This window comes from Salmo salar, chromosome ssa02 (genome assembly GCF_905237065.1).
Source record: "Salmo salar chromosome ssa02, Ssal_v3.1, whole genome shotgun sequence".
Taxonomy (NCBI): domain Eukaryota; kingdom Metazoa; phylum Chordata; class Actinopteri; order Salmoniformes; family Salmonidae; genus Salmo; species Salmo salar.
The window spans coordinates 94077149-94094648 of record NC_059443.1 but is presented as its reverse complement, the minus strand read 5'-3'; the positions used below and the strand labels follow the sequence as shown (position 1 = coordinate 94094648).

At 44.8% G+C, this 17500-nt stretch overlaps 1 protein-coding gene across 1 annotated transcript; it reads right to left on the bottom strand.

The window, feature by feature from the left end:
• Nucleotides 1–3752: 3752 nt before the first annotated feature.
• On the bottom strand, nt 3753–9896 carry LOC106592455 (polo-like kinase 1 (Drosophila)). Its single transcript, XM_045712501.1, has 10 exons — nt 8859–9896; nt 8156–8324; nt 7726–7870; nt 7472–7565; nt 6180–6402; nt 5581–5721; nt 5399–5476; nt 4975–5129; nt 4536–4718; nt 3753–4278 (listed from the first exon to the last, which is right to left on the bottom strand). Exons 1-10 carry the CDS (start codon nt 9219–9221, stop codon nt 4087–4089), a joined length of 1743 nt encoding a protein of 580 aa, XP_045568457.1. The 5' UTR covers nt 9222–9896; the 3' UTR covers nt 3753–4086.
• Between the last annotated feature and the right edge of the window lie 7604 nt (nt 9897–17500).

Here is a 17500-nt window from a genome sequence, read left to right as displayed (position 1 = left end):
CCGCCTCTACACTCTAAGCACTAGGCTACCTGCCGCCTCTACACTCTAAGCACTAGGCTACCTGCCTCTACACTCTAACCAATAGGCTACCTGCCGCCACTACACTCTAACCACTAGGCTAACTGCCGCCCCTCCACTCTAACCACTAGGCTACCTGCCGCCTCTACACTCTAACCACTAGGCTACCTGCCCCCTCTACACTCTAACCATTAGGCTACCTGCCGCCTCTACACTCTAACCACTAGGCTACCTGCCGCCACTCCTCTCTAACCACTAGGCTACCTGCCGTCCCTCCACTCTAACCACTAGGCTACCTGCCGCCTCTACACTCTAACCACTAGGATACCTGCCACCTCTACACTCTAACCACTAGGATACCTGCCCCCTCTACACTCTAACCATTAGGCTACCTGCCGCCTCTACACTCTAACCACTAGGCTACCTACCGCCACTCCACTCTAACCACTAGGCTACCTGCCGTCCCTCCACTCTAACCACTAGGCTACCTGCCGCCTCTACACTCTAACCACTAGGATACCTGCCCCCTCTACACTCTAACCACTAGGCTACCTGCCTCCTCTACACTCTAACCACTAGGCTACCTGCCCCCTCTACACTCTAACCATTAGGCTACCTGCCGCCTCTACACTCTAACCACTAGGCTACCTGCCGCCACTCCTCTCTAACCACTAGGCTACCTGCCGTCCCTCCACTCTAACCACTAGGCTACCTGCCGCCTCTACACTCTAACCACTAGGATACCTGCCACCTCTACACTCTAACCACTAGGATACCTGCCCCCTCTACACTCTAACCATTAGGCTACCTGCCGCCTCTACACTCTAACCACTAGGCTACCTACCGCCACTCCACTCTAACCACTAGGCTACCTGCCGTCCCTCCACTCTAACCACTAGGCTACCTGCCGCCTCTACACTCTAACCACTAGGATACCTGCCACCTCTACACTCTAACCACTAGGCTACCTGCCTCCTCTACACTCTAACCATTAGGCTACCTGCCGCCTCTACACTCTAACCACTAGGCTACCTGCCGCCTCTACACTCTAACCACTAGGATACCTGCAACAACAACAAAAAAAGCTTGATTCAGTTACTTTTTTAAAACTGTTTTTTTTTTTCTTCTCCAAACTCCATATTTGAGTAGCAGAGAAGTGGATGAAGATGTGAACATTAACTTTTTGTCGAAGATAAGTGGTCAAAGTAGCTGATTTGTGTGAAAGGTTACAGAGGAAGTGGAGATGTCAGAACGGTGAGCTTTAGAAACCTGAAGAAATGCCACGAAAGAGGTCGGACGACAACAAGAAAAGAAAAAAGTATAACAGATATCAAAAAGTTGTACGCAACCAAGTCGAGTGAGACCATTCCGCGCGTTTTAAAGTTTTGAGCGGCGTTTCTAGTTTAAAACGGGTGTAGGTGGAGTAACATTAGCGTGTTGCAGAAGAAGTAAACCAAATATCTAAGTTAAGAGGTTTTGCTGCACAATAATAATACTTTTTAACATGTAGAAGCTCATCTTTCTCTCTAATGTGGTTGAGTTAATCACCAATAATCTATAACTCTATACAGAACCTCCGCACTGCGATACAGAACCTCCGCACTGCGATACAGAACCTCCGCACGGCGATACAGAACCTCCGCACGGCGATACAGAACCTCCGCACGGCGATACAGAACCTCCGCACTGCGAAACAGCGTGCCATCTAGTGGACAGAACATAAAATGACACCTAAGTCGTGACCAACCCCCAGTTAACAGCCGACGCCGTACAGTCTTCATACCCCCTTGACTTAATCCACATTTTTGTGTTAGACTGAATTTAAAAAAAAATTGATCAAAAACCTTTAAAAAAAAAAATTCGTACCTATCTCCACACGATACGACCATAACGACAAAAGTGGAAAAAAATGTTTTTAGAATTGTTTGCACATTTATTGGAAATGAATTTATCCAATTTACATAAGTATTCACAGCCTTGAGTCAATAACATGGTAGCGATTACAGCTGTGAGTCTTTCTGGGTAAATCTCTTAAGAACATTTTAAACCCCTTGATTGTATAATATTGGCCCATTATTCTTTAAAAAAAAACATTATTCAAACTCTGTCAAGGTGGTTGTTTGATCATTGCTAGACAGCCATTTTCAGGTCTCACCATAGACTTTCAATTTTTAGTCAAAACTGTATCAAAGGCTCCCAGATCATCCAGGGATACGTGAAAACACCCTTCCAACTAGCTTCAACCGCAACGAGACAAATGTGGGTCGGATAACGCAGTCAGTCCCACCTTTTAAATACATCACTCATTGCATCCAGCCACATCACGCTGACATACCATAATGTTTAAGAACGTTTAGGGGGGGGGACCGTGTCGTTCAAATGGTTCCGCAACGCAGTAAACTGAACGCATCCCACGATCCCTCATTCTATGCTGGTTGTGAAATTTAAACGTACGTAGGTCTCTAACGGTTACATTACGGACCAACCCTACCGCAAACACTCTAGGCTTACAGTAAGGTACATGCTCTGTTCAGCTGGATTCTGGGTTTACAGTAACACCCACCCTGTTTAGCTGGATTCTGGGTTTACAGTAACACCCACCCTGTTTAGCTGGATTCTAGGTTTACAGTAAAACCCTGTTCAGTTGGATTCTGGGTTTACAGTAAAACCCTGTTCAGTTGGATTCTGGGTTTACAGTAAAACCCTGTTCAGTTGGATTCTGGGTTTACAGTAAAACCCTGTTCAGTTGGATTCCATTCTGGGTTTACAGTAAAACCCTGTTCAGTTGGATTCCATTCTGGGTTTACAGTAAAACCCTGTTCAGTTGGATTCCATTCTGGGTTTACAGTAAAACCCTGTTCAGTTAGATTCCATTCTGGGTTTACAGTAAAACCCTGTTCAGTTAGATTCCATTCTGGGTTTACAGTAAAACCCTGTTCAGTTAGATTCCATTCTAGGTTTACAGTAACTTCCTACCCATAATGCTTTGAGTTTCATCGGCTTCACATGAACATGACAACAAGTTAAAAAAAAATTATAATAAAAAAAAACTCTTTCAAGACTTTATTAACGTGGAAGAAAATTCAACTTTTAAAAAAACAAAACATATTAACATTTTAATTAAATCTGGAGAGAAAATATTTGTACAAGACGAACTACAGGTAAAAACAGGAGCATGTACATGATACAGTCTGTCAGCACGGTTCGATTCCCACAACACCTAGCGTACTACAGACCAGATAGAGAAGTGGATTACAGACAGGATGTTAAGTCAGACAAACATCCAGAGGGGAGACAGACAGGTAGGGGGGGAGACTGGTGACCAGAGAGAGACAGGTAGGGGAGAGAGAGAGACAGGTAGGGGAGAGAGAGAGAGACAGGTAGGGGAGAGAGAGAGACAGGTAGGGGAGAGAGAGAGACAGGTAGGGGAGAGAGAGAGAGACAGGTAGGGGAGAGAGAGAGAGACAGGTAGGGGAGAGAGAGAGAGACAGGTAGGAGAGAGAGAGAGAGACAGGTAGGAGAGAGAGAGAGACAGGTAGGGGAGAGAGAGAGACAGGTAGGGGAGAGAGAGAGACAGGTAGGGGAGAGAGAGAGACAGGTAGGGGAGAGAGAGAGACAGGTAGGGGAGAGAGAGAGACAGGTAGGGGAGAGAGAGAGACAGGTAGGGGAGAGAGAGAGACAGGTAGGGGAGAGAGAGAGACAGGTAGGGGAGAGAGAGAGACAGGTAGGGGAGAGAGAGAGAGTGGTGACCAGAGAGAGACAGGTAAAGGGGGGAGAGAGAGAGACTGGTGACCAGAGAGAGACAGGTAAAGGGGGGAGAGAGAGAGACTGGTGACCAGAGAGAGACAGGTAAAGGGGGGAGACCAATCTTGTGTGACTATAATATAAAAATACGTCGTTTCAACATTTAGAGACCGTTGGGGAGATACAGCAGTCCGACTGGCTTATTGTGACACACTCTGATTGGCCAGCAGACAACAGGAAGTGGATTATAGTTAGGGGCTGGGGACCTCCACCTGGGCTGTGATTGGCTGCAGGGTTCAGAGAGAGGAGGAGGGAGGTGATTGGTTAGCGAGGAGTGGAGGACTTGCAGGACAGTAGCTTGGCCACCATCAGTCTGGCGTATCTCATCCTGCTGGCCAGCTCTTTACAGCAGCCAAACTCCTGGATCAGAGACGTCTTGTACGTCCTGAAGTCTCTCTTCTCGTCGATGAAGGACACGGCGCCCATCAGGGGACACAGGATCAACTTGGTGTGGTCCTGCAGAACAGACAACAGATACTCAGAGAGGAGAGAGAGAGACGAGAGGAGGAGAGAGAGAGACGAGAGGAGGAGAGAGAGAGACGAGAGGAGGAGAGAGAGAGACGAGAGGAGGAGAGAGAGAGACGAGAGGAGGAGAGAGAGAGACGAGAGGAGGAGAGAGAGAGACGAGAGGAGGAGAGAGAGAGACGAGAGGAGGAGAGAGAGAGACGAGAGGAGGAGAGAGAGAGACGAGAGGAGGAGGAAAAGGAGGGTACCTGGAAGAAGTTGATCTGCACCGTGCCGTTGGTGAGGTGGAGGACGATGGCCGACTTGGTTCTGAACCAGTGTCCGAGGTAGGGCAGACGGGCGAGTTCGTCCCCGTCCCGCGGCGTGATGTTGGCGCCCGCCTTCAGAAGGTGCTCCGACATGTAGTTACGGAAATACTTCAACAACGTGATCTAGGGAGGGGTCAAAGGTCACAGGTCAGCTAGGCTCTAACCCTTTAACAGACACTTAGAGAGAGAAGACAAGACGCTTTCCGACAGTTAGCCCGATGCTAGCCACAGCCATAGAGAAGCACTAGCGGCGAGACGCTAACCTTCTTGGATAGCGTAGCTGGGTAGGAGCTAAAGGATTTTTTAATCCCGACGCTATCCGACAGTTAGCCCGATGCTAGCCACAGCCATAGAGAAGCACTAGCGGCGAGACGCTAACCTTCTTGGATAGCGTAGCTGGGTAGGAGCGGACGCTGAGGTAGCTCTCGGCGGCCATCTTGTCGATGTACTGAAGACTGTCTCCGTCCGCGTACATGATCATTCTGGTACAGTCGTTAAACAACACGCCCACGCTGTTATCACACAGCTGATAACCTGGAGGAGAGGAGACGGGGTTGACATGGTAACAGAGAGAGACAGGGTTGACATGGTAACAGAGACAGAGAGAGACACAGGGTCGACATGGTAACAGAGAGAGAGAGAGAGACACAGGGTCGACATGGTAACAGAGAGAGAGAGAGAGAGAGACACAGGGTCGACATGGTAACAGAGAGAGAGAGAGACACAGGGTCGACATGGTAACAGAGAGAGAGAGACAGGGTCGACATGGTAACAGAGAGGGTTGACATGGCGACAGTTGTTACCCAGTCCGTATTTGTCGCTGTAGTCGACCCACTTGCTGATCCAGAAGATGGGGACACAGGCTGGGTCCTCGGCCTCCTCTGGAAACACAGGGGTTAAAGGTCAATATGTTGGGCTGTGTCTCGTACCCATGGGAACGAGTCCTCCGAGGGATTGGCTGTGTGTGTGTGTGTCTGTGTCGTACCCATGGTAATGAGTCCTCTCTCCGACGGCTTGGCAGCGTTGCAGGCGTCCAGTTGCTGCAGCAGGTCGTTCAGGTGACAGTCGGTCGCCTCTGGAATCTCCCTGAGCAGCGCCTCGTCTTTCTGCTCCACCTTCTCCGTCCCTGATGAGGACAAGAGGACGACGCTGAAGGAAAGGAAGGCAGGAAAGGAAGGAAGAGGCCGACACTAGACCCTCCGCCGAAGGAAAGGAAGGGAGGAAAGGAAGGAAAGGAAGGAAGGGAAGGAGAAGAGGACGACACTAGACCCTCCGCTGGAGGAAGGGAAGGGAAGGGAGGAAAGGAAGGAGAAGAAGACAACGCTAGACCCTCCGCTGGAGGAAAGGAAGGGAGGAAAGGAAGGAGAAGAGGACGACACTAGACCCTCCGCTGGAGGAAAGGAAGGGAGGAAAGGAAGGGAGGAAGAGACTAGACCCTCCGCCGAAGGAAAGGAAGGGAGGAAAGGAAGGAAGGAAAGGAAGGAAGGAAGGAAAGGAAGAACAGGCCGACACTAGACCCTCCGCCGAAGGAAAGGAGAGACCCCGACACCAGACCACAGCGTCCTACGTGGTGCGAATCCTAACCTTTGTTGTTGAGAGCGGTGAGCGGGCGCCTCTGGCCAGGCTCCAGAGACGAGGGAGCGATGGAGAAGCGCGGCGGGACGGTGAGGCAGGTGGTGGGGAGACGTAAAGGGATGTAACCCTCGGTGAAGAACTCGTCCGTCTGCAGCTGGGAGACGGTGGGACGCTGGGACGGGTCGGCGTGGAGCATTCGCTTGATCAGAGACGCCGCCACGGGGTTGATTTGCTACAGAAACAGGATTGAAAAAAAAACAGGAAAAACAGAGAGAAGATTTTGTGACGAAAACTGGAAATCAGCACGAATGACCTTTGAACTATTAAGGTAATTGACGCCTTCAGTGTGGTAACTCACCCAGGGGGATAATGTAGTGGTATAATACAGTAGTAACTCACCCAGGGGGATAATGTAGTGGTATAATACAGTAGTAACTCACCCAGGGGGATAATGTAGTGGTATAATACAGTAGTAACTCACCCAGGGGGATAATGTAGTGGTATAATACAGTAGTAACTCACCCAGGGGGATAATGTAGTGGTATAATACGGTAGTAACTCACCCAGGGGGATAATGTAGTGGTATAATACAGTAGTAACTCACCCAGGGGGATAATGTAGTGGTATAATACGGTAGTAACTCACCCAGGGGGATAATGTAGTGGTATAATACAGTAGTAACTCACCCAGGGGGATAATGTAGTGGTATAATACAGTAGTAACTCACCCAGGGGGATAATGTAGTGGTATAATACGGTAGTAACTCACCCAGGGGGATAATGTAGTGGTATAATACGGTAGTAACTCACCCAGGGGGATAATGTAGTGGTATAATACGGTAGTAACTCACCCAGGGGGATAATGTAGTGGTATAATACAGTAGTAACTCACCCAGGGGGATAATGTAGTGGTATAATACGGTAGTAACTCACCCAGGGGGATAATGTAGTGGTATAATACGGTAGTAACTCACCCAGGGGGATAATGTAGTGGTATAATACGGTAGTAACTCACCCAGGGGGATAATGTAGTGGTATAATACGGTAGTAACTCACCCAGGGGGATAATGTAGTGGTATAATACGGTAGTAACTCACCCAGGGGGATAATGTAGTGGTATAATACGGTAGTAACTCACCCAGGGGGATAATGTAGTGGTATAATACGGTAGTAACTCACCCAGGGGGATAATGTAGTGGTATAATACGGTAGTAACTCACCCAGGGGGATAATGTAGTGGTATAATACGGTAGTAACTCACCCAGGGGGATAATGTAGTGGTATAATACGGTAGTAACTCACCCAGGGAATAGTGTAATTGTTCTTCTTGATTCGGTTGTAGGTTTCCTTCAGACAAGTCGTCTCAAACGGAGGTTTACCCACCAGCAGCGTGTACCTGAGAGAGACGAGGCCTGTTATAATACAGAGCACTACTGGGGGCTCTCGTTAAAAATGTACGAATGTAACGATAAACACTAAAAACCCTGCAAACATACCTGGTCAAATATACATTTATTTATTAGCCCAGTAGCTAAGCTCGTCTACGTTCCACTTACAGGATGCAGCCCAGAGACCAGACGTCAACCTCGAAACTGTGTCCTTTCTTACAGAGGACCTCCGGGGCGATGTAGTTCGGCGTCCCGCATAACGTCTTCTTACGTTCCCCTTCGAATTCTATCTTCGTGGCGAGGCCAAAGTCACCTTGGAGGGAGGAGACAGGGTTTTAGACAAGATGCTGTACACAGGTGTGTGTGTACATTCTGGACCGGCTCACCAAGTAAGTGTGTGTGTGTGTACATTCTGGACCGGCCCACCAAGTGTGTGTGTGTGTGCACATTCTGGACCAGCCCACCAAGTGTGTGTACATTCTGGACCAGCCCACCAAGTAAGTGTGTGTGTGTGTGTGTGTGTACATTCTGGACCGGCTCACCGTGTGTGTGTACATTCTGGAGTGAGTCGTACAGGGTGTGTGTGTGCGCTGCGTACCAATCTTAACGTCCATGTCGTCGCTGAGGAAAATGTTCCCCAGTTTCAGGTCTCTGTGTATCACTCTGTTGTTGTGGAGGTACTGACAGCCTTTTACCAGCTGCATCATATAATAACGGGCCTCGGGCTCCGTTACCGCCTTACGACGCTTATGCAGCTCCAACAGAGACTGAGAGGGGGGGGGGGGGGAACGGAGAAATGGAGGGGGTTTAGTAACTATTATATCACTGGGGTTAACTTGGATTTTTTGGGGGTTTAACTTCTGAATGTCTGATTGGAAAGAGGGGACGGACGGGACAATGTACTTAGTCTAAGTTGTCATGCTAAGAAAAAAAAAAAGGTTTTTAGTAGTTTGTACAAAATCATAAAAGGGGCAGACTACTTTTATTTAAAGAAAGTTCACGAGTTGTAAATAACTTTTCAATTCAAAAGCACACAAAAAACTAATAGATTTTATAAGTACTTATGCAATCCTAGTTAGTCACCTTGAAAAAGGGGGACACAAGTTGTGTTTTAAACAACAAGTGTTGTTAATTCAAGTAGCTTGTCATGTTGAGCGTTAGGTTTCATTTAACATTTCCTTCCTAGACTAGGAAGTGTCCAAATCTAGATACAGTAGCTCCTAAAAAATACATTAGCAAAGACAACAACCTAAGTAAAAAAAAAAAAAAGTTTAAAATAAATAATCATAAATCCAACTCACCCTTCGTCTGCAAATTTCCAAAACGACAAAAACAAAATCATCATCCTCGAAAAATCCGTGAAATCCAACAATGTGAGGATTGTCGAGACTCTTGTGAATGGCGATTTCAGAGCTCATTTTTTCCCTCTGATGTGGCTTGAGAATCATAGATTTAGGGACGACTTTACCGGCGAAAACTTCCTTCGTTTCCATATCTGTGATTTCGTAGCATTTAGCAAAACCACCTTTACCGAGAAATCTTCCCCGGGTGTATTTTTTGAACGTACGAGGATCTATAAGAATATCCGGGATTTCTTTCAGAGGAGCCGATTTGGGGTCGACGTTTGTCGACGGGTTCGTCGCCTTGGCTACAGGAGCACTCATTTTTAATAATAATAATTAAAAAAATAATAATAAAGTGCTCTTCGAAAGCAAAAAAATATATAAAGATATAAGTTGACAAATCTAAAAAGAAATAAAAACTCAATACACAACAAAAAGGTTATGCTAACCTACCTCACTTTAGACAAGGCTAACTAGCTAGCTAGCTAGCCTTCCGAGTAAACCACTGAATTCAAATCAAAACTAAACCAAATGTTTTAGCAAACTGTTCGCTTAAAACAATTTTTTAACGTACGATATCCAAGAATCAAATCGATTTTAACTTTAATATAATTGAATTATAATATAAACAAACTCCCCTCACCGTTGATCCTACTTTGCTCGTCGTTTAATTTATTAACAACAGCGTCGACTGAAGCTGTTAGTTTAAATGCTGCTCTGGTCGTTACAGCCGCCTGTGATTGGTCCTGACGAGTTTGAATTCGGACGGAAGCAAAGCATCACGGGAACATAAATAGACCAATTACCGAGCGGGAAATTCATATGCGTAGCACCGATTGGTTAAAACACCTGTAAATAACGTCCCTTATCTTCCTTAGACACGGACCAATCACCGACAACAAAAACCCCCAAGACGATATCCAAATGAATTGTGGGAAATGTAGTAGCTTTGTATTGTCGTGTGAATAGAAAAACCACACCTTATCAAGAAGGAAAAACAAAAATAAAACGTTATTATTACAACCCATCGCCGATAAAACAATACTTGTATGTGTTTTAGGTCAACTATAAACAATAGAACTGTTGACAAAAATGTAAACTCCGTCTGACAAGGATGAGTCTGACTTCTCTCACCCAATTCACGACATTTTCTTTAGGAATGTAGTGAAGTGAAAGTAAAAAATGTCAATAATATAAATAGTAAAGTAAAGTAAAAAAAAAAACAAGTAGTACTTTAAAGTATTTTAAAGTAGTACTTAAAAGTAGTACTTTAAAGTATTTTTACTTATGTAGTTCACACCACTGGTTTTAGGTTAGCGTAAAGGCAGCCTCATGCTTCCCAACAAAAACACAGTTCCGGACAAATTCATGCACATATTTGGTGTTTTCCTGTTCCTAAATTCAATCTGGAGTCCAGAGGGCGCTCAGAGTGTGCTCTGGGCGTTTGTACATTCAGAGCGGGCTGTCAGATTGTCCTGTTGTTAAATTCAGTGCGTTTCGCTTTCGGAAACGTTCAGAGAGTACGCACTGAACGCTCTGGCCGAGGAGTAGGGTCGATCCGAGCGTTTTGACCCGTGGATTGATGAGGAATTGAAAAAAACGGTATGGTTAAGAGGGATGAGGCAAAAGGAATAGCAAATAAGTCTCCGCTGCACAACCGATTGGCAAACGTACTGCAAGGAATAAGTTAGTCGTAAATATTTCAAAAACTAAAAGCATTAGATTTTGGACGAATTATTCACTAAATCCTAAACCTCAACTAAATATTGTAATAAATAAATAATTAAACTGCTTGGATTAACCCTGGATTGTAAACTGTCATGGTCAAAACATATTGATAACAACAGTAGCTAAGATGGGGAGAAGTCTGTCCATAATAAAGCGCTGCTCTGCCTTCTTAACAACACTATCAACAAGGCAGGTCCTACAGGCCCTAGTTTCTACCTTCTTAACAACACTATCAACAAGGCAGGCCCTACAGGCCCTAGTTTCTACCTTCTTAACAACACTATCAACATGGCAGGTCCTACAGGCCCTAGTTTCTACCTTCTCAATAACACTATCAACAAGGCAGGTCCTACAGGCCCTAGTTTCTAGCTATAGTCTCCAAATCTCACCACCACTACCGTGGATTCCCCTCAGGACCTGTTTACCCTGTTCTACTCAGCTAACTCCCTCAGTCTCTACATCAGTTTTTTCTGCAACTCATCTGAGCTTCCCTTGACGAACACTCCATATCTCCCTGTGTTACAATAAATATTTGGGTTTAATTCATCCCTGTTTCCTCATCTAAGTCTGTTCCTGGGTTCCCCTGTGTCGCGTATGATCTGCCCCGAGAGATGGAGATTGAGTCCCGCGTTGTTCGTCAGGCTCAGCTGAACCGAGCCTGATCCAGGAAACGGTCCTTGTAAGGTTCTGTTTGTGCCAGATTCAGTTCAGCTCTGATGTTCTTCAATGGGGCCCGTTCTACTCACCTCACCCTGTCACCCTGGCATGAACCGGACTGTCGCCTTCCAGGCGTCAGCGAGTTTTGGTGGAGAAAGACGCTCGGGAACAAAACCTCCACCAAAACCTAGATCCGGGTCTGCTTCGCCCTCTTCCCATAATCAATCGCCCCCTGGTCACACATAGCTTTGGACTTCGTCACTGACCTTCCCCCCCGTCGAACGGTAACTCAGTCATTCTCACTATTATTGACCGATTCGTTTTTTCTTCAAAGCGGCTCACTTCCTTCCCCTCTCCAAGCTTCCTTCCTCCCGGGAGACGGCGGACCTGCTGGTATCCCATGTTTTACGGCTCAATGGCATCCCTAGTGACATTGTTTCTGACAGAGGACCCCCAACGGCCAGAACGAGCGGGCCAACCAGGAGTTGGAAACTGCCCTACGCTGTGTGACTTCAGCTAACCCTTCCTCTTGGAGTGCCCAGCTACCCTGGGTGGAATATGCCCACAACACGCTCATCGAGGGAGGGGCGGCAGCGTAGCCTACTGGTTAGAGTGGAGGGGCGGCAGGTAGCCTAGTGGTTAGAGTGGAGGGGCGGCAGGTAGCGTAGTGGTTAGAGTGGAGGGGCGGCAGGTAGCCTAGTGGTTAGAGTGGAGGGGCGGCAGGTAGCGTAGTGGTTAGAGTGGAGGGGCGGCAGGTAGCCTAGTGGTTAGAGTGGAGGGGCGGCAGGTAGCGTAGTGGTTAGAGTGGAGGGGTGGCAGGTAGCCTAGTGGTTAAAGCGTTGGACTAGTAACAGAAAGGTTGCAAGATTGAATCCCCGAGTTGACAAGGTACAAATCTGTCGTTCTGCCCCCTGAACAAGGCAGTTAAACCCACTGTTCCTAGGCCGTCATTGTAAAATAAGAATTTGTTCTTAACTGACTTGCCTAGTTAAATAACGATAAAATGTAAAAAATCAACAGCCTCATCAGGTATGTCTCCCTTTGAGTGTGCTCTGGGTTAACAACCTCCCTTTTTCCCTGGCCAAGAGGTGCCCTCAGTCCAGGACCCAATCCCAAGCTAACCGTTGTCGTCACACCTGGAGGAGGACCCGGGCTGCTCTTCTTCGTGCCTCAGTCCAGGACCCAATCCCAAGCTAACCTTTGTCATCGCACCTGGAGGAGGGCCCGGGCTGCTCTTCTTCGTGCCTCAGTCCAGGACCCAATCCCAAGCTAACCTTTGTCGTCGCACCTGGAGGAGGGCCCGGGCTGCTCTTCTTCGTGCCTCCGCCAGGACCCAAATCCAACCTAACCGTCGCCTTGCTTCAGCCACAGTCTACACTCCAAGCCAAAAAGGTATGGTTTTCATCTAAGGACTTGCCCCTGAAAGTGGTTTCCAAAAAAAACTAGCTCCCCTGATTTCATTGGCCCCTTTGAGATTGATCGTGTCATAAACCCTTCTGCTGTTCATCTGAAACTCTCAGACTCTCTCAAAATTCCCCCCACCTTCAATGTATCCTAATTATAAACCAGTCCCCCTGTTCCCTCCTGCAGCTGCTCCTCCACAACCCTCGGCTCGTCGACGACCATCCTGCCTATACCGTCCGGCGGCTTGTGGATAGTGTGCCGTCGCGGTTGGCAGTATCTGGTGGACTGGGAAGGATACGGACCCGCTGGGTGCTCCGTCGTCACATTCTGGATCCCTCCCTCTGACAGGATTTTCATACCTCACACCCAGACAAGCCGGGTCGTGCGGCAGGTGGCGTCCGTAGAGGAGGGGGGAGGAGACTATCAAATCTGCTCCTGCAACGCCCTCTGGTGTTCATCCGGTGTCTTCTTGACCTGGAGTTACTCCCCCTGTACTTTCTCTCTCTCTTTCTCTTTCTCTCTCTGTCTCCCTCTCCCTCTCTCTGTCTCTCTCTCCCTCTCTCTCTCTCTCTCTCTCTCTCTCTCTCTCTCTCTCTCGCTCTCTCTCTCTCTCTCTCTCTCTCTCTCTCTCTGTCTCCCTCTCTCTCTCTGTCTCTCTCTCCCTCTCTCTCTCTCTCCTCTCTCTCTCTCTCTCTCTCTCTCTCTCTCTCTCTCTCTCTCTCTCTGTCGCTCCGCTTAACAGTACGATCTGACCAAGAGATGAACCCAGCCAGACTCCAATACTACATGACCAAGCCCTGTGTCGCTCCACTTAACAGTAAAAGTCTGTTACAGTCTTTAAGTTTACTGTTCTAGAATATAGAGTCAGTCTGTTAGTTTACTGTTCTAGAGTATAGAGTCTGTTAGTTTACTGTTCTAGAGTATAGAGTCAGCCTGTTAGTTTACTGTTCTAGAGTATAGAGTCTGTTAGTTTACTGTTCTAGAGTATAGAGTCTGTTAGTTTACTGTTCTAGAGTATAGAGTCAGCCTGTTAGTTTACTGTTCTAGAGTATAGAGTCTGTTAGTTTACTGTTCTAGAGTATAGAGTCTGTTAGTTTACTGTTCTAGAGTATAGAGTCAGTCTGTTAGTTTACTGTTCTAGAGTATAGAGTCTGTTAGTTTACTGTTCTAGAGTATAGAGTCAGTCTGTTAGTTTACTGTTCTAGAGTATAGAGTCTGTTAGTTTACTGTTCTAGAGTATAGAGTCAGTCTGTTAGTTTACTGTTCTAGAGTATAGAGTCTGTTAGTTTACTGTTCTAGAGTACAGAGTCTGTTAGTTTACTGTTCTAGAGTATAGAGTCAGTCTGTTAGTTTACTGTTCTAGAGTATAGAGTCTGTTAGTTTACTGTTCTAGAGTATAGAGTCTGTTAGTTTACTGTTCTAGAGTATAGAGTCAGCCTGTTAGTTTACTGTTCTAGAGTAAAGAGTCTGTTAGTTTACTGTTCTAGAGTATAGAGTCTGTTAGTTTACTGTTCTAGAGTATAGAGTCAGTCTGTTAGTTTACTGTTCTAGAGTATAGAGTCAGTCTGTTGTTAGTTTACTGTTCTAGAGTATAGAGTCTGTTAGTTTACTGTTCTAGAGTATAGAGTCAGCCTGTTAGTTTACTGTTCTAGAGTATAGAGTCTGTTAGTTTACTGTTCTAGAGTATAGAGTCTGTTAGTTTACTGTTCTAGAGTATAGAGTCAGCCTGTTAGTTTACTGTTCTAGAGTATAGAGTCTGTTAGTTTACTGTTCTAGAGTATAGAGTCTGTTAGTTTACTGTTCTAGAGTATAGAGTCAGTCTGTTAGTTTACTGTTCTAGAGTATAGAGTCTGTTAGTTTACTGTTCTAGAGTATAGAGTCAGTCTGTTAGTTTACTGTTCTAGAGTATAGAGTCTGTTAGTTTACTGTTCTAGAGTATAGAGTCAGTCTGTTAGTTTACTGTTCTAGAGTATAGAGTCTGTTAGTTTACTGTTCTAGAGTACAGAGTCTGTTAGTTTACTGTTCTAGAGTATAGAGTCAGTCTGTTAGTTTACTGTTCTAGAGTATAGAGTCTGTTAGTTTACTGTTCTAGAGTATAGAGTCTGTTAGTTTACTGTTCTAGAGTATAGAGTCAGCCTGTTAGTTTACTGTTCTAGAGTAAAGAGTCTGTTAGTTTACTGTTCTAGAGTATAGAGTCTGTTAGTTTACTGTTCTAGAGTATAGAGTCAGTCTGTTAGTTTACTGTTCTAGAGTATAGAGTCAGTCTGTTAGTTTACTGTTCTAGAGTATAGAGTCAGTCTGTTGTTAGTTTACTGTTCTAGAGTATAGAGTCAGTCTGTTAGTTTACTGTTCTAGAGTATAGAGTCAGTCTGTTGTTAGTTTACTGTTCTAGAGTATAGAGTCAGTCTGTTGTTAGTTTACTGTTCTAGAGTATAGAGTCAGTCTGTTAGTTTACTGTTCTATAGTATAGAGTCTGTTAGTTTACTGTTCTAGAGTATAGAGTCAGTCTGTTGGTTTACTGTTCTAGAATATAGAGTCAGTCTGTTAGTTTACTGTTCTAGAGTAAATAGTCTGTTAGTTTACTGTTCTAGAGTATAGAGTCAGTCTGTTGTTAGTTTACTGTTCTAGAGTATAGAGTCAGTCTGTTAGTTTACTGTTCTATAGTATAGAGTCTGTTAGTTTACTGTTCTAGAGTATAGAGTCAGTCTGTTGGTTTACTGTTCTAGAATATAGAGTCAGTCTGTTAGTTTACTGTTCTAGAGTAAATAGTCTGTTAGTTTACTGTTCTAGAGTATAGAGTCAGTCTGTTAGTTTACTGTTCTAGAGTATAGAGTCATAGTCTGTTAGTTTACTGTTCTAGAGTATAGAGTCTGTTAGTTTACTGTTCTAGAGTATAGAGTCAGTCTGTTAGTTTACTGTTCTAGAGTATAGAGTCGGTCTGTTAGTTTACTGTTCTAGAGTATAGAGTCAGTCTGTTAGTTTACTGTTCTAGAGTATAGAGTCTGTTAGTTTACTGTTCTAGAGTATAGAGTCAGTCTGTTAGTTTACTGTTCTAGAGTATAGAGTCTGTTAGTTTACTGTTCTAGAGTATAGAGTCTGTTAGTTTACTGTTCTAGAGTATAGAGTCTGTTAGTTTACTGTTCTAGAGTATAGAGTCAGTCTGTTAGTTTACTGTTCTAGAGTATAAAGTCTGTTAGTTTACTGTTCTAGAGTATAGAGTCTGTTAGTTTACTGTTCTAGAGTATAGAGTCTGTTAGTTTACTGTTCTAGAGTATAGAGTCAGCCTGTTAGTTTACTGTTCTAGAGTATAGAGTCAGTCTGTTAGTTTACTGTTCTAGAGTATAGAGTCTGTTAGTTTACTGTTCTAGAGTATAGAGTCTGTTAGTTTACTGTTCTAGAGTATAGAGTCAGTCTGTTAGTTTACTGTTCTAGAGTATAGAGTCTGTTAGTTTACTGTTCTAGCGTATAGAGTCTGTTAGTTTACTGTTCTAGAGTATAGAGTCTGTTAGTTTACTGTTCTAGAGTATAGAGTCAGTCGGGTAGTTTACTGTTCTAGAGTATAGAGTCAGTCTGTTGTTAGTTTACTGTTCTAGAGTATAGAGTCAGTCTGTTAGTTTACTGTTCTAGAGTATAGAGTCAGTCTGTTGTTAGTTTACTGTTCTAGAGTATAGAGTCTGTCTGTTAGTTTACTGTTCTAGAGTATAGAGTCTGTTAGTTTACTGTTCTAGAGTATAGAGTCAGTCTGTTAGTTTACTGTTCTAGAGCATAGAGTCAGTCTGTTAGTTTACTGTTCTAGAGTATAGAGTATGTTAGTTTACTGTTCTAGAGTATAGAGTCAGTCTGTTAGTTTACTGTTCTAGAGTATAGAGTCAGTCTGTTAGTTTACTGTTCTAGAGTATAGAGTCTGTTAGTTTACTGTTCTAGAGTATAGAGTCAGTCTGTTAGTTTACTGTTCTAGAGTATAGAGTCAGTCTGTTAGTTTACTGTTCTAGAGTATAGAGTCAGCCTGTTAGTTTACTGTTCTAGAGTATAGAGTCTGTTAGTTTACTGTTCTAGAGTATACAGTCAGTCTGTTAGTTTACTGTTCTAGAGTATAGAGTCTGTTAGTTTACTGTTCTAGAGTATAGAGTCAGTCTGTTAGTTTACTGTTCTAGAGTATAGAGTCTGTTAGTTTACTGTTCTAGAGTATAGAGTCTGTTAGTTATTCCATATTCAGTACATTGTAGTCCCCCTGGACGGGTTATTCCAGTCAGTACATTGTAGTCCCCCTAGAGGGGTTATTCCAGTCAGTACATTGTAGTTCCCCCTTGAGGGGTTATTCCAGTCAGTACATTTTAGTCCCCATAGAGGGGGCTATAGTATTGTAGGTGACCAGTGAATGATTTTTATCAGCCTCTGAGTGATAAACAACGCCAGTCGTATATCATGAGCTAGCAAGGGATTTACCAGAAAGAGTTAGCTGGAGGGAAAGTGAATAATATAGCTAGTGTTTTGAGCAATATTTATTTTCAAGTTTGTTTTGTTTTGTTTTGTTGGCTAGCTAACGTTACCTAGCTCGTTTTCTTGCATGCTAACTGAGAAAAGCAGGTTGTGGCGATAGCTAACGTTACCTAGCTTGTTTTCTAGCATGCTAACTGAGAAAAGCCGGTTGTGGCGATAGCTAACGTTACCTAGCTTGTTTAATAGCATGCTAACTGAGAAAAGCCGGTTGTAGCTAACGTTACCTAGCTTGTTTAATAGCATGCTAACTGAGGAAAGCATGCTGAATGAGAAAAGCCGGTTGTTGATACTCCAGTGAAGATAGCTAACGT

Excerpts from the sequence above, each read along its gene's own strand:
- LOC106592455 (XM_045712501.1), bottom strand. The coding sequence starts at position 9,221 with ATGAGTGCTCCTGTAGCCAAGGCGACGAACCCGTCGACAAACGTCGAC. Across the intron at positions 6,403-7,471 it reads ACAATTACACTATTCCCTGG|CAAATCAACCCCGTGGCGGC; the intron begins GTGAGTTACTAC and ends CTGTTTCTGTAG. Across the intron at positions 4,719-4,974 it reads CAGCTACGCTATCCAAGAAG|ATCACGTTGTTGAAGTATTT; the intron begins GTTAGCGTCTCG and ends ACCCCTCCCTAG.